Source organism: Podarcis erhardii (assembly GCF_964252035.2).
Source record: "Podarcis erhardii genome assembly, chromosome: 7".
Taxonomy (NCBI): Eukaryota; Metazoa; Chordata; class Lepidosauria; order Squamata; family Lacertidae; genus Podarcis; species Podarcis erhardii.
In genome coordinates, this window is record NC_138511.1 from 3,398,999 (window position 1) to 3,422,163 (window position 23,165).

The 23,165-nt window shown below is 47.0% G+C and overlaps 1 protein-coding gene across 1 annotated transcript in view; it reads left to right on the forward strand.

The window, feature by feature from the left end:
- Positions 1-23,165, forward strand: part of FAM178B (family with sequence similarity 178 member B) — a gene marked incomplete at its 3' end in the record, with an annotated part of 184,565 nt that overhangs the window by 16,928 nt on the left and 144,472 nt on the right. The window contains exons 7-8 of the mRNA XM_081871480.1: positions 11,140-11,295; positions 20,986-21,091. Of these exons, the coding sequence (XP_081727606.1) occupies positions 11,140-11,295; positions 20,986-21,091 (262 nt within the window). The remainder of the gene's footprint in view (positions 1-11,139; positions 11,296-20,985; positions 21,092-23,165) is intronic.

Below are 23,165 nucleotides of genomic sequence, written 5' to 3' on the forward strand. Positions count from 1 at the left end.
TAGGCTTCATTAGTTGCCCTGTGATGTTTCCCCAGTGTTACTGCATTGTGGATGTCTGGAGGGGTCACTCTTGCACTGCAGCACAGCAGAAGCAGGACAAAAAATTGACATATAAAAAGTTAACAGGAAATCAGCAGGAAACTGTGAGACACAGCTGGAAGCAAAGCAGTATGTCTGCCCCAAAATTTTTGCAGGGGCAAACAGCTTTGAAAGGGGAATGTGCACAGCTGCCCCAAATCCTACTAAGTTCAAAATGAAAAAGGTTCCTGGAGGGACCTGTTGTCTAACTTCCATGTAAGCTTTGTGTGAGCAAGACAGGATGAGTGCTGATTAAATGGGTCACCCGGAGGAGCCCAAAAAAGCTTTGGGGGCCACATTTGCAGAGAAAGGCTTTCTGTTGTTTTTTTTTAAAAAATAAATATTTTATTGAGTTTTAGAAAAGACAACAAACCTAAGAAAAAAACAAGAACAAATACACAAAAATACAAAATTACAAAATACATAAAAAATAAAGAAAAATAGTTTCAAAAAAGAAAGGAAAAAACACATTTTAAGAAAAAAGAAAAAACCCCACAAAAATCTCTCTTTTTTCTTCTCATCCTTGATTCACTTATTTTCTTGACTTCCTCACATCTCCCTCTTTTGTATCCCTGTTGCAAATTAATTCAGCAAATTCATATCCAAATTATTTGTCTAATTATCCATCCAATCTTATTTTTAACCTCGTTGCTAGAACCCCTTCAGTTCATTTCAATGCCATTAACTTTCAAAAATTTTACAATATTTCTGTAAATAAATTTTAAATTTCTTCCAATCTTCTTCCACCAACTCTTCTCCCTGGTCTCGGATTCTGCCAGTCATTTCCGCCATCTCCATATATTCTATTACTTGCATCTGCCATTCTTCCAAAGTGGGTAGGTCTTGTGTCTTCCAATGCTTTGCGATGAGTATTCTTGCTGCTGCTGTTGCATACATAAAAAAAATTCTATCCTTCTTTAACACCAATTGGCCGACTATGCCCAGGAGAAAGGCCTCTGGTTTCTTAGGGAAAGTGTACTTAAGTACCTTTTTTAGTTCATTATATATCGTCTCCCAGAAAGCCTTAATCCTTGGGCACGTCCACCAAAGGTGAAAGAATGTACCTTCTTTTTTCTTTACATTTCCAACATTTGTTATCGGGCAAATGATATATTTTTGCAAGCTTGACGGGGGTCATGTACCACCTGTACATCATTTTCATAATATTCTCTCTTAGGGCATTACATGCCGTAAATTTAATCCCGGTGGTCCACAACTTCTCCCAGTCAGTGAACATAATGTTATATCCTATATCTTCTGCCCATTTTATCATAGCTGATTTTACCGTTTCTTCCTCAGTGTTCCATTTCAACAGCAAATTATACATTCTTGATAATATCTTAGCGTTGGGTTCTAACAATTCTGTCTCTAACTTTGATTTTTCCACCTGGAAACCCACTTTTTTATCCTGGTTATAGGCCTCTCTTATTTGAAAATAATGTAGCCAGTCTCGCACCTTATCTTTAAGCTTCTCATAACTCTGCAATTTCAATTTGTCACCTTCCTGTTCCAAAATTTCCCAATATTTTGGCCATTTAGTCTCCATATTAAGTTTTTTCAAAGCTTTCGCTTCCATGGGTGAGAGCCACCTTGGGGTTTTACTTTCCAGAAAATCTTTATATCTCGACCATACATTAAACAATGCTTTCCTTACAATATGGTTTTTAAAGGCCTTGTGTACTTTAACCTTGCCATACCACAAATATGCATGCCACCCGAATACATTGTCATAACCTTCAAGATCTAAGATGTCTGTGTTCTCAAGAAGTAGCCATTCCTTCAACCAGCAAAAAGCTGCTGATTCATAGTAAAGTTTCAGATCTGGCAGGGCAAACCCCCCTCTATCCTTAGCATCCGTAAGTATCTTAAATTTTATTCTGGGCTTTTTGCCCTGCCAGACAAATCTAGAGATATCTCTTTGCCACCTCTTGAAACAATCCATCTTGTCAATAATTTGCAAAGATTGAAAAAAACCACAGCATTCTTGGCAATACATTCATCTTAATAACAGCAATTTGACCTAGCAAGGAAAGCTTCAAATTCGACCAAATTTCTAGATCTTTTTTCACTTCTGACCAACATTTCTCATAGTTATCTTTAAATAGATTAACATTCTTAGAAGTCATATTCACCCCCAGGTATTTTACCTTCTTTACCAATGTTAAGTCTGTCTCCTTCTGAAACCTTTCTCTCTCAATTGGCGTCAAATTTTTCTCCAAAACCTTAGTTTTTGACTTATTTAATTTAAATCCTGCCACTTGACCAAATTCCTGGATTAATTCTAGGGCCCTCTTAGTGCTAGCTATTGGCTCCTGTAGTGTCAATACAAGGTCATCTGCAAAGGCTTTAAGTTTATAATGTTTAACTCCGACCTGGATACCCTGTATCAAGTGGTCCCTTCTTATCATGTTTAGCAAAACTTCCAGGACCGAAATAAAAAGCAGTGGGGAAATTGGGCAGCCTTGTCATGTCCCTTTCTCAATCCTAAACTCTTCTGTCACCACATTGTTAACTATCAGTTTGGCCTTTTGCTCAGAATAAATCGCACCTATACCGTTTTCAAAATTTTGTCCTACCCCCATCCCCTGTTGCAGAGAAAGGCTTTCTGTCCACACCCTCCATTTCTCCTCCTGTGAAGTTGTTTTCCTGCCCCCATAGGAATGATTGGCTCCATTAGTTCTGACGGGGGGGGGGCGGCGCAAAATCAGAGGGCAGTGGCTGAAGGCCCCCCTCTTCCCTTGCAGGGCATTCTGGTGGGAAGGGGCTTTCAGATCCCACTTGAGCATTTTGTGTGCTGAGTGGCGGATTCAACCTCTGTCCTCCATCTTTGGCTTTGATATTCAAGATGGCCACTGAAATGGGCCCGATTCTTTTTCAGACCTTGGCCGGCCCCATTATGTCCCAGACAGAGGCCTTTCTTTCCCAGCCCTGCTGCTAACTGCTGGCCCTCATAGCTTCACCTGCCACGGGATAATTGAGACCAGGCCTTTCTGCCGTTGACCCACATGAAACACCCTCTGCTTGGACTGTTGACCTCAGGCAGAAGTCTTTTCTGGGTGGATGCTGAGGGCTTTGCCTTCTGTATGCAAAACAAAACACACTCTCTGCCACTGAGCTGAAGGCTTCAGTTCCTTTCATGTGGTATTGCTGCAAATCAGGTTTAGACAACAGTTGCAAAGAATGCAGGCGCACAACCCCACCGCTTGATGGTAGGAGCTGAACTGGGGGGAAATGTGGGGAACCAGGTTTATGGGCCCCTCTGTACCCTCCTTCAGGAGCCATTGGGTGCCACCCTAAAGCAAGCCATGCTGGTGCCCACTCAGCACCAGGGTTGGAGGGCAGCTGCTTTACAGTTGCCCTTTGCCAGGCAGGCTGCTTGAGTGAGCCTGGGGAGTGATCCCCCAGGAGCCATGGCAGCAAGGCGGGTGTGCCAGCTCCCCACCCAGCTCTTGGCACTGCAGCAGTAGTCCAATCTCGCCGTCTCTTTGGGGGAAACAAATGGCTCTGCATCGGTGGTTGTCGCTCATTATCCCAGCAAGGGAGGTGGGCAATTATCCGGAGACCTGGCAGAAGAGTTATTAGTCTGTCAGGCTGCAGTCAAAGAAAAAGTGGGGGGAAGGCAGGAATTCGCAGTTCCTGAGATCAAAAGCAATTAACCCCTTGTGGGATGAGAATGGCTGCCGTTCCCACAGAATGCAGTCAGATGCAGAATGCTGAATGCAGTGGCCGTTTCCTCAAAACAATAATTTAAAAAGAGACGGATGACAAAGGAGGGACCTGTGAGGAGTGGAAGGTCTTAGGAACTCTCTACCAGACCTGGCTATTTCTCCGCCTAACCCAGTGCTGTCTACTCTGACTGGCAGAGGCGCTTCCGTGCCTCAGGCAATGAGAAATCTTTGCTGTTGCCTGCTGCTAGCAAGACAGGAAGATGCCAAATGTTTAAAGCACAATTAAAACACATGGCTTCCCTCAAATAATTCTGGGAACTGTGGTTTGTTAAGAGTGCTGGGAATTGTATCTCTGTAGGGGATAAACTGCAGTTCCCAGGATTTTTCCTTTTGGCTGGGGGAGCAAGACAAGAACCCCCTCTTCTTTTCAGAACCCCCTCTTCTGGAAGAGTTCTCCTCAGGGAGGTTTGCTTGTATTTGCGGCACTAGCTGAGGACATTTCTCCTCTCCCAGGCTTTTGCGTGTTAATTCCTGTGGCAGCTAGTGGTGCTTTTCTGGGGGATTCCTTGGTGGTGAAGCCTCTGGGGTTTTGGAGGGCTTTGATCATAGACTCCCAATCTGCAAGCACCCTGGGTCCACCTGGCTCTGTGCTGGCACCACACGGACGGGCTGTGGCTCTCTGGGGCGTCCGTCTCCCCCAGCCTTCTCCGGAGGCACCCGGATTTCAACCTGGGACCTGCAGCGCATGGTCTCTGTCACAGAGCTGTGGCCCCTCCCTGTCTTTTTGTGGGTGGATAGGTGGGGATGCCCCTTTATGGATCCTTGCCTTGTTGTGGCGAAGGGGCTTGAATAGCTCTGAGAAGCTGTGCGCCATGCCGTGCAGGGCCACAAAAGACGGACAGGTCATAGTCGAGAGTTTAGACTAAATGTGATCCACCTGGAGAAGGAACTGGCAAACCACTCCAGGATTTTGCCAAGAAAACTCCATGGACATAAAAAAGGAGAAGCTTTGAGAAGAAAACAAGAGTTTCCAAGGCATGCTCTGGTTCATGGGGTCACGGAGAGTTGAACACGACTAAGATGACTAAACAACAATGTGGGGGTGGCTTGCTGCTAGAGGTCAGTGCAGCAGAAGCGCTTGCTGGGGTTTCGGCTCCGCAAAGGGCCTGCAGAGTTGAGCTCCAGAGTTTTTCTCCATGAAAGGGGGGGGGGGCAAGGGTAGAGGCTGCCAGCACTGAACAGGTTTAGTGTTTCCCACTGCAGAGGACCTTCCGGGGGGGGTGTGTGTGAATGGGGGTGCTACGGAACTTGGGCACACAGACTGTGCTTTGTGAATTTTGCTAGGAAGGTGACTTTACCTGTTGCGATCATAGGGAAACAATAGTTGTTTATCGTAGAAAGTAAAAGACCTGCATAGAAAAGTTTCCAGTTGTAACCAAGCTAACTGATCTAGAGAAGTGAAAGTCAGCCATGCTTTGCTGCTTCTGTTCTGAGAGGATAGATCCAGGATGGCCTCTCATCTTGAGGTCCGAGAGAGGTGTCAGGAGGTGGAAGTTGCAAACAGGATGCCTCCTAAGACATATCCATCTAAATTTTAAAAGATAGGGAGGTCAGCACAGAGGCAGAAGGTATAGGAGTAGCCTGGGAATCTGGAGGCTCTTGCTCTATCTGGTTTTAACCTCATGCAACCCCGTTTCTGCAAGCTGAGTTGCACCCAAATTTCCAGGTGGGTAGGTCTTGTGTCTTCCAATGCTTCGCGATGAGTATTCTTGCTGCTGCTGTAGCGTACATAAAGAAAGTTCTATCCTTCTTTGGCACCAATTGGCCGACCATGCCCAGGAGAAAGGCCCCTGGTTTCTTCAGGAAAGTATATTTAAATACCTTTTTCATTTCATTATAGATCATCTCCCAGAAAGCCTTAATCCTTGGGCACGTCCACCAAAGGTGAAAGAATGTACCTTCAGTCTCTTTACATTTCCAACATTTATTATCGGGCAAATGATAGATTTTTGCAAGCTTGACTGGAGTCATGTACCACCTGTATATCATTTTCATAATATTCTCTCTTAAGGCATTACATGCCGTAAATTTCATACCTGTGGTCCACAACTGTTCCCAGTCAGCAAACATAATGTCATGTCCGATATCTTGTGCCCATTTTATCATAGCAGATTTTACCGTTTCATCCTCAGTGTTCCATTTCAACAGCAAGTTATACATTCTTGATAGTATCTTAGCTTTGGGTTCTAACAGTTCTGTTTCTAATTTTAATTTTTCCACCTGGAAGCCAATTTTTTAATCTAAATTATAGGCCTCCCTTATTTGAAAATAATGAAGCCAATCTCGCACTTTATCCTTTAATTTCTCGAAACTCTGCAGTTTCAATTTGTCACCCTCCTGTTCCAAAATCTCCCAATATTTTGGCCAATTGGCCTCCATATTGAGTTTTTTCAGAGCCTTCGCTTCCATAGGTGATAGCCACCTTGGGGTTTTATTTTCAAGTAAGTCTTTATATCTTGTCCAAACATTAAATAATGCTCTTCTGACAATATGATTTTTAAATGCCTTATGTGCTTTAACCTTGTCATACCACAGCTATGCATGCCACCCAAAAACGTTATCAAAACCTTCTAAATCCAAAATGTCTGTGTTCTCAAGAAGTAGCCATTCTTTCAGCCAGCAAAAAGCTGCTGATTCGTAATACAGGGCAAATCCACCTCTGTCCTTTGCATCAGTAAGTATTTTAAATTTTATTCTGGGCTTCTTGCCCTGCCAGACGAATCTAGAGATATCTCTCTGCCACTTCTTGAAACAGTCCATCTTGTCTATAATTTGCAATGATTGAAACAAAAACAGCATTCTTGGCAATACATTCATTTTGATAACAGCAATTCGGCCTAACAAGGAAAGCTTCAAGTTTGACCATATTTCAAGATCTTTTTTCACTTCTGACCAACATTTCTCATAATTATCTTTAAACAAATTCACATTCTTAGCAGTCATGTTCACCCCCAGGTATTTTACTTTTTTTACCAATGTTAAACCTGTCTCCTTCTGAAACCTCTCTTTCTCAATTGGTGTTAATTTTTTCTCCAAAACCTTAGTTTTTAACTTATTCAATTTAAAACCTGCCACCTGACCAAATTCCTGGATTACTTCCAAAACCCTTTTAGTACTAGGTTCTGGCTCCTGTAATGTCAATACTAAATCATCTGCAAAAGCTTTAGGTTTATATTGTTTAGCTCCGACCTGAATACCTTTAATCAGATGGTCCCTTCTAATCATGTTTAACAGGACCTCCAGGACCGAAATAAAAAGCAATGGGGAAATTGGGCAGCTTTGTCGTGTCCCTTTCTCCACTGCTTCACCACTTTGAAAGTGGGGTGTTCCCTTCCTCCCCCCCCATCCCTGGAGTCATAGAATCATATAAACATAGAGTTGGAAGAGACCACAAGGGCCATCGAGTCCAACCCCCTGCCAAGCAGGAAACACCATCAGAGTCGTGTCATGGGAACAGGGGACAGCGCTGAACATGAGACGGACAGGCCCATTTGTGTCTCGTGCCCCAAGACAGAGATGAAATCAGGTGCCTTCTTCCTTTATCCCTCATCTGGGCCAGGATAGACAAGGATAACTGAGCGCAATTGTCCATGCTTATCCATGTTAGACCACCGCAGTGTGTTCTGAAGCTGCTTTTGAGGGCTCCTTGAAGTCTGTTCAACTGCCAGGTTGCTGAACAGGAAACATATGAGCTCCACTCGTGTCAAGCTGGGTCTTCCCAGTTCTAACACCTGCTCCATCCATCCATTCCTCTGACCATTTGCTTGGGCACCCAAGACTTTATTTTGGTGCCCAAGAGCCAGACATGACATGACGTGGAAGATCTGCGACTGGACCTCCCCATGGGAATGGAAGAGTCCTGGGAGAGAGGTTTAATGGTGGGGCTGGCCCCATGCTCTCCCCTCCCCCAAACCTTCTTTCCCGCCTCCTCTGGATTGGAGAGGGAAGGCCGCAGTTCTCCTTCCAGGCGAGGCCCCCTGTTTACTGCACCGGCACAGATCCGCAATCGCAACCTGTCAGTGGAGTTGTTTTCTGCATGCAGTCATTGTCCTACTTCTCTTGTGAGTGTTGCTTCAAAACTCATCAGTTCAGGAGCCCTGCTGGGGCCAGAGATGAAAGGAGAAATCAATCCAGTGGTTTGCTGTTAGTCTTCCTCACTTTCTCCAGAATTCCAGCCAGAGAAATGCTGGTCAGCACTTTAGGCTAACGGGAAAGCGAACCTGAGCAAAATTGGTTGGTCTTTTTAGCTGTATCATATCATTCCTTTGCCTAGTGCTTTTAAGCCTTGCTACACTTGCTTGGAAAAAAATCTGTTGTTTCCTTGGGATTTACTTGCAGGAAAATACTCTCAGTTCAATGCAGCTGCTTTTACCGATGGAGCCCTGCCAGAAGCCAATCAGGGAGGGCATTCTGGTCACAGTTTCCGTATGGATCATTGTTACTACATGCCAACAAACTCTGCCTGCTGGCTTAGAATCTAGACGAGGGAAAGGGACACCCGAGCGATTTGTTGAAAGCATTTACACTCCCAGAGTGGCTTGCAGGCAGGCAGGCAGATAAACAGATGGTAGCTCCTCAGCAGCAGAGCATCTGCTTGGCATGCAGAAGGTTGTAGGTTGAATTCCTGGCATCTCCAGGTAGGGCTGGGAATGGTTTCTGTCTGAAACCCAGTGTTGAAAAAGCTGCACTTGATGGACCAGTGGCCTGACTGCATTAAGCCTCTTCTGATGTTTCCATACCCAAAAGGACCCCCCCCCCCCGGACTAGAATTTGCAGGCTTTGATCTTTTTGAGTTGCTTAAACATTCATGGCCACCATCCTGCTCTTATCTTAAGGATGTGCAGGGCAAGGCAGATGCAGTGGCGTGGCAAGTGGTACCTGGTGCAGAAAATTTCTTGTCCCCCCCCCCATTGAAATCATTAAAGGAAGGAAAAATAAGGTGCTTACAGTTGCAAGTGTTATTTTCCGGTTTATTTACTTAACATGGTGAGCATAAACACTTAAAACCATTTCCCCCTAACTTTGTTCTCTGCAAATTTTGAAATTGCATCATCAAAATCAGTTCCTTTCGCTACTTGGTTTTCAATTGACAAGATGGCTAAGCCAGAGAGCTGAGCTTGGCTCACAGTGGACCTAAGATAACTCTTGACTGAGCATTTTATCCTTACAACAACAACAACCTTGTGAGGCAGCTTAGACTGAGAGGGAGCGGCCTGCCCAAGGTCACCCAGTAAATTTATTGGCTGAATGGGGATTTGAATTCTGGTCTCTCGACCAGGTCCTAGCCCTTCACTCTAAGCACTCCTGGACCATACTTTTGTTTAGCCATAGTCTCCTAGAGTGAGCTCCAGCCAAGCCTCATTGGCAATGGCTGTAAAATGGAACCAAGTCCCCTTGCATGTAGTGTGCAGCAGAAAACTCAGGGCAGGGATGCTGCAGCCTATTGTGGCTCTTATCTGAAGAGCACACCTGCCTGAAACATGCATTTCCAAAACCCACCCCAGCCTTACATTTCTCAGTGTGCACTTTGCAAAACTCTGAAACCTAACTTTCACTCATCCTAACTGCACTCTGTGTGTTGCCATTGGCTGTCTCTTTAAGAAGCTGGCAGAACCCAAGCCAAGAAGGAGGGATAAGGAAGTTGGGGGGGGGGCGACACTTTTTATTAAGTGTAGGCTGTTGTATTGGAGAGGCACATCTTTGCTACTCATAAAAAATGTATTCCCACGTCTCTTGAAAACACATGATTGAAGGGGGAGGAAATTAAATCAGTGGACTCTTTTGGGGTTTCTGGCAGAGGCAAGGGTTGGGGGCTATCTCTGTCCAGATAAGAGTTGCAGTTGATTTCTTTGCATAAACTGGGTTTTTTGTTTTGTTTTTTAATGCTGTTAATCATGGAGGCCACTTGGTCCTCCAGTGGCAATGCCAGATCCAAGAGCACTCTCAGATTACAAACCTGATCCCTTTAGGCCAGGGTGGTGTAACCTGCTCCAGAATAGGCTGAACACCAGGAGGCTGGACGAGACAAACCACCAACAAATCTCCTTTTTGTCAGGTTTATTGACTATCACAGGGAGGCCAAAGCACAACACAGCCCTTTGTGCTACGTTTCCAAAGCTGGGTGAGCAGGGTGGATTTGATTTAAATCACAATTTAAACCACAATTTAAATCAGTAGTCAGTAAGACTCGATTTAAATCACTTTTTTTTTTTAACAGAAAGACTCATTCTTGCTGGTATAATCTTAATTTTTACAACCGGATGAAGGTTTCATTTTTGGAATAATAAATGCTACCTTCACGGAGGGGAGATGGGGGGCAAAGGGGAGGCCGGCCGAGCATCCAGGGTGGTGCTGTGCTGCTCCTCCCAGTGCCACGTGTGGGCAAAATGGGGCTGGTGCCATTGTCTTGCGTGCTCCACTTTCAGAGGCAGCAGGGGCTTCTCAGAGGGGGATTGGGGCCCAAAGGGGCGCACGGGACAGGCAGTGTCCTCGGCCTCGGCCTCGGCAGGCCGCTGCAGCGACCTAGGAGGTCGGTCTGGAGGGGAACAAAATGAGACTGGGCTGAGCAGCACCGGCCCTTTCCTTTCCTTCACCCGGCCCCCAGCCTGCAGCCAATTGGCCAGCTGGGTTGGGGGCAGGGCGAAGACCCCAAGGCAATGAGGGTGGCGTCCAGGACCTGGGAAGCCCTGCACCAGGTTGCAAACCCTTCCCACCTCTTGGAGGGGAGGGCGGTAATTGTTGATAATTTTGTCACCCCCCTCAGGGTTGATACCCAGGGCGGCCTGCCCCACTGCCACCCCCTTCCTACGCCTCTGTGCAGGTGAGGAGAGGCGTCCTGTATCTGTGCCCTGTGCCTTGGAGCTCAGTGGCAGAGCACCTGATGAGCATACAGACACCCCAGGTTTGATCCCCGCATCTCCAGCCGCAGCTGGAAAGGGGTCCCTGGGAAAGCCTGAAACCCTGGAGACCTGCTACCAGCATAGAGTGCTGTGCTCGAGGGACATAAGAGCCTAAGAAGAGCCTGCAGGATCAGGCCCATGGCCCCTCTAGCCCAGCATCCTCTTCTCAGAGAGCCAACCAGGTGCCTGTGGGAAACCAGGGAGCAGAACCTGAGCTCCAGAGCAGCCCTCTCCCCTCTGGTGGTTTCCAGCAAGTGGCATTGGGGAGCCAAGTCATCATGGCTGGTAGCCGCCGACAGCCCTCTCCTCCAGGATCTGAGTCAGTACAAGCCAGCTTCCTATGTTCCTGCCTCACAGTTTCCCATTTGAAAGCCAGTGTAATTATTTCCTTCTTGCAGCTGTTTCTAAAAGGCTGGTTTTCCTCCTCTTCCCAGGTTCCTCCTGGAGCAGTTCCTTGTCAGCCAGGCCACAATCCCAGCTGTTCATCCCGGGGAATGCATCTTTGTGTTGCCTCCCTACCTGAGGACGGCTTTGACCCTTGACACTGTTCGGCTGATGCCACAGAATCAGCTAGAAAGTTATTTCTTTGGGTGAGTTCTCTGTTCAACTGGAAGGTAAAGAATATATTGTGGGCCTCAAGGAAGTCACGGCTTCAGGCCAGAGGGTGCAGGAGGCCAGCTGATGTAGGTCTGGTGTTCACTGAGAGGGTCAAACCTGTCCCTGGTCTGTACCATTTCAGCCTGAAGGTCAGTGAATAGCTGAATGCTCCTCTCTATTAAAAAGAGTATGCCAGTGAGAAGAGATCTTGCCTAGACTTCTCTTTGACACGCTAGCTTTCTGTGTGCAGGGATTCCCACCCACCCCTCCCCATAGAGAAGAAGAAGAAGAAGAAGAGAAGAGTTTGGGTTTGATATTCCGCTTTATCACTGCCCTAAGGAGTCTCAAAACGGCTCACATTCTCCTTTCCCTTCCTCCCCCACAACAAACACTCTGTGAGGTGAGTGGGGCTGAGAGACTTCAGAGAAGTGTGACTGGCCCAAGGTCACCCAGCAGCTGCATGTGGAGGAGCGGAGATGTGAACCCGGTTCCCCAGATTACAAGACTACTGCTCTTAACCACTACACCACAGTGGCTCTCCGTGTGGCTTCCATCATATTATCCTTCTGCCTGCAGTCTGAAATGGTGTAACTCAGGCACAAGTTGATCACTTCAGTGAGAACTAGGCCAGTCCCTTAGTCCACTCTTTCAAAATTCAGGGGATTCTATTTCTGAATACACCTCTGGGGAGCAGTATACATTGGTATGGTACTGGAGATTTCACCATGGCCTTGATCCAGGACTCCTTGGAGTTAGAGTCCTCTAGTCACTGCCACGCCAAAGAGGAGATGGATTCATTCCCTGGCCCTCCCCCCGTGTCGGTCTACGGACATCAGAGCCTGCCTCCATTCCCCCAACCCCCCAAAGAGACACACAGACTCCTTGGGGGACCAAGAGAGCCCTTTGGAAAGATCCTCACAGCTGGGAACCCTATTTCCCCAAAGGAGCCAATGGCTGCAGATGTCAGTGCTGGTCCTGTGGCTGATCAGGAGGCAGCAGGGCGGGGTCTGCAGTAAGCGACTCCCCGGCTCTGCTATAAAGCTCAGCCTATGGCTGCAGGACCTTGCTGAGACAACCTGGATGTAAGGCCTCAGTTGTAGGAGCACTAGCCATGGTCCTGAATGCACAGAATGACCTCCCCCAAAGATGCCTTGCCTTGGGAACCAGAAATGCCCACCCTTCCTTTGCTCAGACCTTCGCCCCTCCTCAAGAGTGAGCATCCCCACAGATCCCGACATGCTTATTGTGGAAGTAGAAGCTGGAGGAAGATCACCTGTGGATCTTGGGGACATGAGCCTGGAACTTCCTTGACTGAAACATCTCTCCGCTGAGGAACACAGCCTCTTACTGATCACATGGCCTAACCCCTCATCTTTCACAGCCTCCCGTGGGGCAGAAGTTGCTCTCGTCTCTTGCAGAAGAAGCCTCCTGTTCCCCCGCCTGCCTGCCTGCCTGTCATTTGCTAAGCATTTTACTCGCTCGAGTGAGTGATTTGAACGATGTGGACACAGATGATCTTCCCAGGTCAATGTTGCTTTCCCTGTCGCTGGAAATGGGGGGCCTGCGGCCATCGTGATAATTGGCTTCAAAACAGCTTAGGTTTGCTTCCGCTTCTCTTGCCTCTGTGTCGCCAGCCAGCATATTGTTTCAGCATCAGAATGAATAACTAATGGCCCTCTGCTTTGCTGGGGCAGCAGTGAGGCCTGGATCCTGGTGAACACATTAAGCCTTGGTGAAATTTGGAAGCAGTGAGGAATTGGGCAGAAGTGGGAATCCGAGTGGCCTCCACCAAGAACACAAATTCATACTTTCAGTTTGCAAAGATGGGGAGTTTTTCTTTCCTTCTTCCTTCAGTGGAGGAACTGAATCTCTCCAGCTGTGGTGTGGCCCCCCTTAAAACCTGGTCCTCTTTTAGGTAGCCCCAACGCCCTGGTGGAAACAGAAGAAAATGCTAAGAGTTTGTTTTTCTCTTTAAAGTTTTCACCATATGCAGAAAAGGCAACCAACTTTTAAAAAGCACTTTGCCTCTTCAGTAACGCTGCTGTGCAACTGTGTTCTGCAGGGGCCATGGGCATACGAAATTGCAAGTCCGTGGGTTTCCATGACAGTGTGATGGTGATTCACATACCAAATAGTCTTGTTTCTGGAGTTGTAAAGAACCTTTTCAGACAACTGAGACAGGAAAATGGCAGAAGCAGACTTAATGTACTGTCAGTTTAGCTTGGTCTATTAATGCAACAAGAACTGTTCAAATCAAAGAACTGGCTAGCCTGGTGTTTTGCCTCTGACAGTGGCCAGCCACTATTGCAGCACGCAGTTCCCATCATTCAGTTCAGTTCCCATCGTTCTCTGCAAAGAAGGATTGATTGACAAACCACTCTGAAAAATGTAGCTTCTGTCTCCGAACACCTCTCAGCACCTTTAACAACGACACTTCCCAGGCGTCTCTGGGGAAACCCACAACTGCTGAATGTGGCAAGATGCCTCTTTAAATGCATAGTGCAGCTGGGACCTGATTCCTTCCGCGGGGGTTTTGCCCAGGGAAGTGGCTGGCATTTCCCTTGCCTGTCTTGGTGGGTAGAAATGACATTAGTGCCTGTCAGCGGATGTTCCTGATTCAGGGTGTGCATCCCTCCTCCCCTCCCTCTGTCAACCGCACAACTTCCCTCTTGTCTGATATCCTTGCAATTCCGCTTCCAACAGTGCCATGCAGCTCCTCCAATTAGCAGAGCCAATGCGGGCTAATTACTGTCAGAATCTCGTTCAGTGCAGCGGTTCCCCCCCCCCCCCGCCACCACCCTGCTTGGTTGGAGCTGAGCAAAGCAGTCGCTTCATTGTTATTCTGGCGCAGGCTCCACTGTGCTCTGGGGGGGGGGGCTCTCAATTGCCATTTATCATAGGGATGCTGTGCGTTACAGGTAACCTACTTTTGCAGCTCTGCTAGAATATTCACGAGTTTGTGCTGCACATATTCCCATACAAATGAGCACATGGGCAAGGCACATGTGTGAAACACGCATGTAGAGTGAAAGGAAGCACTCTGGTTGCAGTCCAGCCTGCCCATAGTGTGCTTCCAGGTGGGGCTCAGTGTTGCCAGCAGGCGTTCTTAATTTTCTGTAGAAAGGATAAATCTGGATTATATGAGGGGGGAACTACGGGCTGTCACATTGAAGCCGATTGCGTCACATGGGCACTGCAGAAAAACCTGTGCCATCCTGTCTCAAAGCTCCTGTGCAATCAAAGGCACAAGCATATTGTCTCTGCATGCGATGAAGATTGAGCCAAGAGATGGACGGATCCATCCATGTCAGTTTCACATGTGCTCATTCATATAAACCTGTGCTGTCGTTTTTCTGCAGGGGACGGTTGCTGTGGCAGCAGACCAAGGTGTTCTGGATTAACTAATCCAGAATAAAGATTGTCTCGCTTCAGTGTTCACTGTGTCTTTCTCAGATTAAATTCCCAATCCTGCAAAGGTCTACCCGGCAGTAAACCCCACTGGGTTTGATGGGGTCACACTTGAGTATACAGAGGATTTTTTCATATTTGTATTTTTTGATACAACAGAATAAAATAGCTCCAGTTCTAGAAAACAAGTGAAGGCAATTCCCTGCTGGCTTTGCTGAGCTGTACACACCCACACACATATATATGTCGGAAGCCTACCAATTTGTTCTCAGGCAGCTGGGGAGAAATTTCTTTTTCTCGTCATGCAACCCAGAAAGAGGTAAAAAGAGAGAAAGAAAACGCAACACGCTAATTTATTTTTATCAAATAAAATACTGCCAATCATTCTAAAATTACATAGGAAGAGGTAAAAAAAGATTTTAAAAAGAAAATAAGCCAAGGAGTAAGGAGAAAAATTACAGGAAGGAAGGAACTGTGATAGGATGCAAGAACAGGGCAGTTTCAGAAGGTCTTGGGGGCAGCATAAAATTAGGTTGAGTGTGGATGTGGCTGCTAGGTTGTAGGCTAGATTGCTGTACTTCTTGGACCATCCTCAGTGGCATTTCCAGTTCACTTTCCCTTCTTCCAGTGATAATCTGTCTCTTACCACGTAGGAGCTTCAGCAGCATCTGAGAGAACTTGGACAGAGACTGAGCTTGTCTGTCACTGCCAGGCTCCAGCCAAACAGTCAGCACTTTCCAAACTGTGTGTTGCGACATGTTAATGTGTTGGCTGTAGTGTGTAGGTGTGTTGCGCAAAAGCTCCCCATGCTCCTGCCAGGGTTGCAAAGGGGTTAGTTTAAACTCTGGTTTGCTAGTAAAACTGATTTGCTGTATCGCAAAATGATGCATGTCTTAAGACTGTGTCACCAACATGAAAAATTAGGAAAGCTTTGCATCAGACCATCAAAATAAGTCAGATGGTGCTGCCTGACTTTTATAAACGCTCTGCCCACAATGCAGCTACTCAGCACTTCTGCCAGGAACTGCCAGGGCTACAACCAGGAGCTCACAGTTCTTTGTGCAGGTGCCCTATGTGGCTACAAGTCAGAGCGTCATCTTGGGAAGTGAAGCCAGGCTGCCCATTGGTTCTCCACAACTAGAAAGGGTGATAAATGCGTCCTGCCTTTGCCTGGGCGACAGCTGTCTTCCTGCCTCTGGTCTCTTCTCGTTCTTGGCTTGGGATAGGGGCAGGGAGCAGGAATTCATTTCATTTGCATTTTTATGCAAACCTATGTAATTCATCCTTCCCCAAACAGTACAGAACTGAAGCTTAGCGATCCTTCGAAATTTATGCTTCTCCGAATTTTGTGACACACTTCTCCAATCAAACAGTGTGTGCCAAACTACACATATTAGGGGAAGTGTACGTTGAAATGCATCTCTTAGTGACAACAGTATGCAAAATGAATTATGATAGAATAATTGCTTTCAGAAATGCATATGTTAGGAGAAATTTGCACTAAAATGCTGGTGGATTTTCTTGAGGAAAGTGCAAAAATGTGGAAAACTGAAGTTAGGATTGGAAAAACAAGAAACTGAAATGGAGACATTGGCCTGCTCTGGTTCCTGGCTCCCACTGGACACTCAGCTCTGGCAGTGACTGAGCACCCGACATGCAAACAAGCCGCATTGTTACAATGGTGGCCGTCTTTCCCTTTCTAGTATCGTTTGGATTGTGTGCCAAGTCTCTGAACCCTGGACTAGGACATTTCTGCATGGAAATGCCCTCCTGACACCCCTCAAGTCCCGACACCTGCTCTGTCATTTACATAGGCTTGCATAGCACATTTCATTAGCATGTGCACCCAAGGAATTTATTTAGTTCAACAAAGGAAAGAATTGGGGGGAAATTGCAAGACAAACAAAGAAGGACAAGGAAGAGTAAAGAGGCAAAAAGCTAACAAAACGTCTACAACAGGAGCAGTCAAGAAGTCAAAACAGAATTTTTCCTGCAGAGAAAAGGAGCTGTGCCAAGCTGACTGGGGCAGGGTAGATCTGGAGGGCCAAGGGCAGGGGGGCTTCTCCTCCTCCTTGCTTGCATGCCATAAAAGCAGCCTCTCACCCCCACTAATATCTCTCCACAAAAGGCGGCAAGCTGAGCCAACAACAACAACAACAATTTATTATTTATACTCCACCCATCTGGCTGGGTTTCCCCAGCCACTCTGCAAGCGGCCTCCTCCCTTCCCACTGCTTCCAGAGACAGACACAGGTAGAACCCTTTTCTTCTTCCTGCATCTCTCTCTGCTTCCCTCCCACTCCCTTCCACCTTTGTTGCTCTCCCCTTGCCACTCCCCACAAGTCGTGGCAACTGAGGGAGCCGAGTTGCCACTCTGTGCTCCTGGCCACAATCCCCAAATCTTTTTGAAACCTTAGGCTGTGCCTGGGCACACCCTGTGTGCATCCCTATACAGTGGTACCTCAGGTTAAGTACTTAATTCGTTCCGGAGGTCCATTCTTAACCTGAAACTGTTCTTAACCTGAAGCACCACTTTAGCTAATGGGGCCTCCTGCTGCTGTCATGCTGCTGGAGCACGACTTCTGTTCTCATCCTGAAGCAATAATCTTAACCTGAAGCACTATTTCTGGGTTAGCGGAGTCTGTAACCTGAAGCGTATGTAACCTGACGTGTATGTAACCTGAGGTACCACTGTAGTTACTTACTCTTTGACTTCTGTGTTTCTGCACACACACCCCCAGCATACCCACCTCTGTCATCACTTACCTTGGCCCCAGGTTGCTCTCCTGGCTGTAGGGGCTTTGCTGAGTACATAAGAGATTCAGGGCACTGACCCCTAGATACATATTTGCACGTCACCTAATAGGTACAGACGTAACTTTAGTAGTTGAGTTTCACAGAAAGCGAGCCAACTAATTTCCCAATCAAATCACCCTAGGTGAATTCCCTAATTAATCTGCCACCCCAACTCCAGATCGCTCCAAATCAGATCTGCTTCAATGCACTCACATCCCCCACATGATAAAGTCCTCCTAATTTATTTCCCCAAATTTAATACCTTACTGCATAACCCAGATCACACACACCCAGTCCCCCCCCAAAATTCATCAAGTAATATTCACCGCTTTTACTACTACAACAACAATAACAACCCCGCACACACAACATTTGGGGTCCCATGAGCCCCACCCCTACCAACCCCCCACCCATGAGTCACTTTTCCTTCTTGGATTCTCCTTGAGCAGAATTGGCCTTTTGGAGCCTGTGGTCCCGACTAGGCTGATCTAATACCTACATCAGCTCCACACAAGCAATTAACCTCTGACCTGGCCTATATTTAAATGCCCTTTCCATTATCCGACAAAGGCCCTTTGGATTCCAACGACACGAGGCAAGTCTGTGCTTTCCTTGTAACTCCATGCTCATCAATCCCCTTTATGTCAGGATCCAGCCTTGCTCCCCTAAGGGCTGACGCTGGACTGGCTGGGAGACAGGCAAGGCAAATTGGAGGCCAGAGCAGCCCGAGCCCAGCAGCTGGAATTTCGGACAAGTCACTCAGCCTATTGAGAGGCCTCCAGACAGGCAGGAAGTGGGGCACAAGGAGACCAGCTCATCTTCCTTTGTGCAATTAAAAGAAGAGTTGCAGCTGGATGACCCTGAAGTGACTGATACTCTGCAGAATTTGCTGGCTTTGTGTTTGGAGGAAAACAGATTCAACATTTAAGAACAGTAGAGCCCTTTTGAAAGTGCTCCCCCCCTCTTTCAGTACATGTGTTCCCTTTTCTGTTCTGGGGCAAGCTCTGGAAACCAAATTCCACATATTTGGAACCAGGGGTGGAGGGACTAGTTGTGGGGGGTGCCTCTTGGCTAGTGCCTGTGATAGCGCCAACTCACTTAATGCTGCAATTCCTAGAACCCCCTGATTCCTTGGTTCTGGGGGCAAAATGAGTTGTTCTTCATGGAGTAAAGTTCCACTGGACCCTTCCTCTCCTCCACCCATCCGACAAAGAAAAAAATGTGTTTGCGTTTCACTTTTGCATGCGTGAATCTGAATGCAAACTCTGCGTTTCAGAGAATAAAGACTCTTTTTTTCCTAGCAAGCCAGAACCGGGAGCTCTTTTCGTTTCCAAATTTGCAGCAATTCCTGCTGAGGAGAAATTCATCAAATTGCCTAGACGCAGTCAGGGAGCGGAATGACAGCCTGCGTGGCCCAGGGGGGAACCATCACTACGGATCATTATGTTCTGAGCAGCTTAAATATATTTTGTCCCAGAAAAGTATGGCATCAAATGCTCTGGAAAGATTTATTTGAAAAACAGCCCTCTTAGGGGGGCCGCCGGGTGTCTTTTAAATTGTGTTTTCTCTTTAATGCACAAGACTTCTTCCTGCATCTTTTATTTTCACTTACAGGAGTTGTTTAGAAATAATGCTCTGAAGGAGTGACTGGCTTGGGGATTTTTTTCCATTTCTGGGGTGCTTTTTTTCTTTGTTTACCTCCAACTTGATTTAGACGGATGGATTTGTGAGCCCCAGGAGAGCTTAGCACAGAATCACAAGAGCACCCCCCCCTTGTCAAAAGGAGGCCTGGGGGAAAGGTTTCTCCTGAAGGCTATGTCCCCCTCACTCCTCCTCTCTGAAGAGCAGCCGTGTCCTTTGATCAATGAACAAAGTATGCAGAAGAGGAGTGGAGAACCTGTGGGTTACAACCCCCCCTTATCCCTGAGCATGGGAGGTGCCAGCTGGGCGGGGGGGGGGGGGTACAGCCTGCAGCCTCCCAAGGGCCAAAGGTTCCCCTTTCTGGCCACAAAGACAGCTCATTCACAAGACCCTCTTAGAGTGGGAAGGTGGGGTCTGCAAATACAGTCCAATCTAAGAGTTTGCCTGTTCCCAGCAGAAACCCCACACTTCTTTTTTCTTTTTAATAAGCTTTTTCATCATACAATAAGATAAAATAAATTAATCTAAATAAAAACTGAAACAGAAAAAAGCAAAGAAAACGCAGAGTCCTCTCTCAAAAGTAGCTGCAGCCAAGGCTATTTTTTCAGCAGGAACTTGCCGGAACTCAGTTCCAGCACCTCTCAGGTTCTACGAGAACGAGGGAAGTGTTCAGGGTGAGTTCCAGCACCTCTTTTTCTAGAAAAATAGCACTGCTTGAAATGCTTGTCTCACAGAAAGTGCTGGACGCTCCTAGCTCTTCTCACCTGGGAGCTTTCCTTTCTTCTCCCAGCCTCTCCCCCTGGCAGGATTCCCTTCCCCATCTCTCGGGGGGGGGGGGGGGCAGGGCTGCCTTCCTGTGTGTGATCCTTGGATCCCAATAATGGCCCTGAGCAGAGACACCAAACGAAAATAAAAGAAGAGAGCAGAGAAAACAGAAGAAAGAAGATAAAAAGAAGCAAATACAGTGGTACCTTGGGTTAAGAACTTAATTCGTTCTGGAGGTCCGTTCTTAACCTGAAACTGTTCTTAACCTGATGTACCACTTTAGCTAATGGGGCCTCCCGCTGCCGCCGCTGCGCGATTTCTGTTCTCATCCTGAAGCAAAGTTGTTAACCTGAGGTACTATTTCTGGGTTAGTGGAGTCTGTAACCTGAAGCATCTGTAACCTGAGGTACCACTGTAATAGAAACAAGAAATAAAAAGAAAAAGGACATCCAATTTTCCACCTGTCAAAACCCCACAATTTCCTCTGCAATTTAGGGAGCCAAGATATAGAACCATTTGGAAACATTTTTCAGTTGTGCCCTCTCTGGTCTAGCTGCAGATGCTTCCTCCATCACGTGGTGGAGTCGGATCAGACCACAGGCCTTGCAGTCCCAGTACTCTGTTTCTGGAGTGTGAATGTGACGTCATCCTCAGGGACTAATACAGAGGCATAATACAGAGGAACCTCCCAGGTGGAGGTTCTTAGCTGTTGTCGTAGTTTGTTCACTTCTGTGTTTCCTTTCTGCCTCCGTGCTTCAGGGGAGGGGCCGTGGGGGTGCAGGCATCCTCCTTGCATGCAGAGGTCCCAAGTGCAGCCCCCAGCATCTCCCGGTGCAGCTGCAAAAGTTTCCTGCCTGAAACCCCAGAGAGCCACTGCCAGTCAGTGTGGGCAGTACTGAGCTAGGCAGCCCCATGATCAGACTCAGCAGAAGGCAGCTTCCTGCGTTGCATTCATCTCCTAAGATGCCCCACCTATCCTGTGGGCTGGGTTGAGATTTGAATGATGGTTGTTGGGGAAGCTCACAACCCTATTGATCCTCAGTACTCCGTCCCTTTCCCCTCTTTGTCTCCAGCGCTCCATTTGCCCTCCAGATGGCGCTCCTCCAAGATGGCTTCCTTGGCGCCCTGTACCACGGCACCTGCCAATGCCCTCAGCCTCTCCTGCAGTGGCTCTTCCAGGTAAGCCAAGCAGCCCAACTGCAGGCAGAAGGCCTGGCCACTAGATGGCAGCAGTGCCCAAGGTGGGACTGCGTTGGGAGGCACCGTTCATCACCTTTTGAGCTCCCAATAGTTCAGGGCACACTGCCGGGACACTAATCAATTAGCATGGTTAATCCACTAAAACGTTAATCACTGGTTTTAAGATGCAAGTCTGGCTAATTGGGCAAGTCCTCAGCCTTGTGGAACAGACGCCTTTGGGCTCCCCAAAGCACCTTGGCTTGACTAAGGACAATTGGGGCAGGGGGCGGTGGAGGGGATCCTGTATCTCCCAAGCGCATCAGGACTTTGCGAAAAGGATCTTCAGTGCTGCTGGTGTGCCAAATAAGCCACACGTTGGTTGAAGTGGCCAGTGCTAGCAAGCTGACGCATATCTAGCATCATTATCGTGCCTAAAGGACCCTCCAAGTTGATTGAGAAGGAGGAACGTACTTGTAAATATTGTTTGTCCCCTGTGGGGTGGAACTCTGTATTCATTTTTGTTTCTTTGTGTTTTGCATTCTCATTTTGTATTTTTATGTTGTGAACCACCCTGCAATCTTTGGATGAAGGGTGGCATACAAATTTGTGTATACTGGGGATAATGGGATTTGTGTGACTAAGGATAAGGGGATTTATAGTTTGTGGCCTGGAGAGTCCAGAGGTTAGTCATGCCAGCCTGATAGGGCATTGCCCGTTTTGCAGATTTGATGGATGCAAAGTTGAAGATGGATGCAATCCTTTCAGAGCTGTGAGGCTGCTTTGAAGCACTCTGTTCAAAGCAGAGCCGTGGCAATGCAGGGGCTAGCTGGGTGTTTTGCCCTGGGTGAAGCCTCCAGAGGGGTACATTGAGGCTCCCAGCCTGTGTGTGTGTGAGCAAATGCACTGGGTCTCTGACCTGGGTGAAATAAACCCTAGTTTCACCCTTCGTTCAAAACATGCAATTCCTGCCTCCCTGCCCCCGGTTGAGCTCTGGAAAAGCAAAAGATTCTGAACATCCAAAGCAGAAATCGTTTATGATTGGTGCTGATTGGCTAACTCCCACCCTCATGGCAGCTTTGCACTTTTTAAAAATGGTTTATTGTTTCAGGTGGTTATTAAAGTGACAAGTTCATGCAGTGCTTTAAAAGAAAAGGAAAAAGTGGACAGGCTGCATGAAGCATTTGAGGAATTTAGTTCACTGACTTGCATGTCTGTCATTGCAATTGCAATCTGGAAGGAAGATTCCCTTGTGTCTGTGGGACGTGCTCGTTGGAGCTCTTTTTCAGACTTTATATCCATCTTCATCATCCAGAAATGGCCTTTCCTAAGTCATATGGCATGTTTAAATCACATCAAAATAGAATGCTGCAACTTTGCTTTCCTGCCTTTGAGGAAACTGTATTTCTTTGAGGGGTTTGGGAATTTCTAAAGCTTCCTTAGTCTGGGTAGCTCCTTTGTGGGCCCTTTGCTGCCCGGATTCTGCCATCTAGGCTGACACTGCCTCCTTTCTCACTTGAAGTCCTGCTCAAGTTTTCTAGTTCCTGAGCTTTCACCAGATTCTCACTACATGTCCCATAATTGATTCCCCACCCACCCTAAACAATGATGATGATGATGATGATGATGATGATGATAATAATAATAATAATAATAATAATAATAATAATAATAATAATAATTTATTTATACCCCGCCCATCTGGCTGGGTGTCCCCAGCCCCCAGCCACTCTGGGCAGCTTCCAAGTGAATATTAAAAACAGTACAGCATCAGACATTAAAAACTTCCCTAAAGAGTTTCAGTTGTCTCTTGAAAGTAAAATAGGTGTTTATTGCCTTGACATCTGCTGGGAGGGCGTTCCACAGGGCAGGCGCCACTACTGAGAAGGCCCTCTGCCTGGTTCCCTGTAGCCTCACTTCTTGCAATGAGGGAACCGCCAATGAAGACTACAAACTTGACTTTCAAACAAACAAACAAACAAAAACAGAAAGTTTAAACCACTTCAAGTTCTCAGGATGCCAAATTTTGTGTCACAGGAGATGATGATAGAAGTGTATCTGTTCACGCATTGCGCAC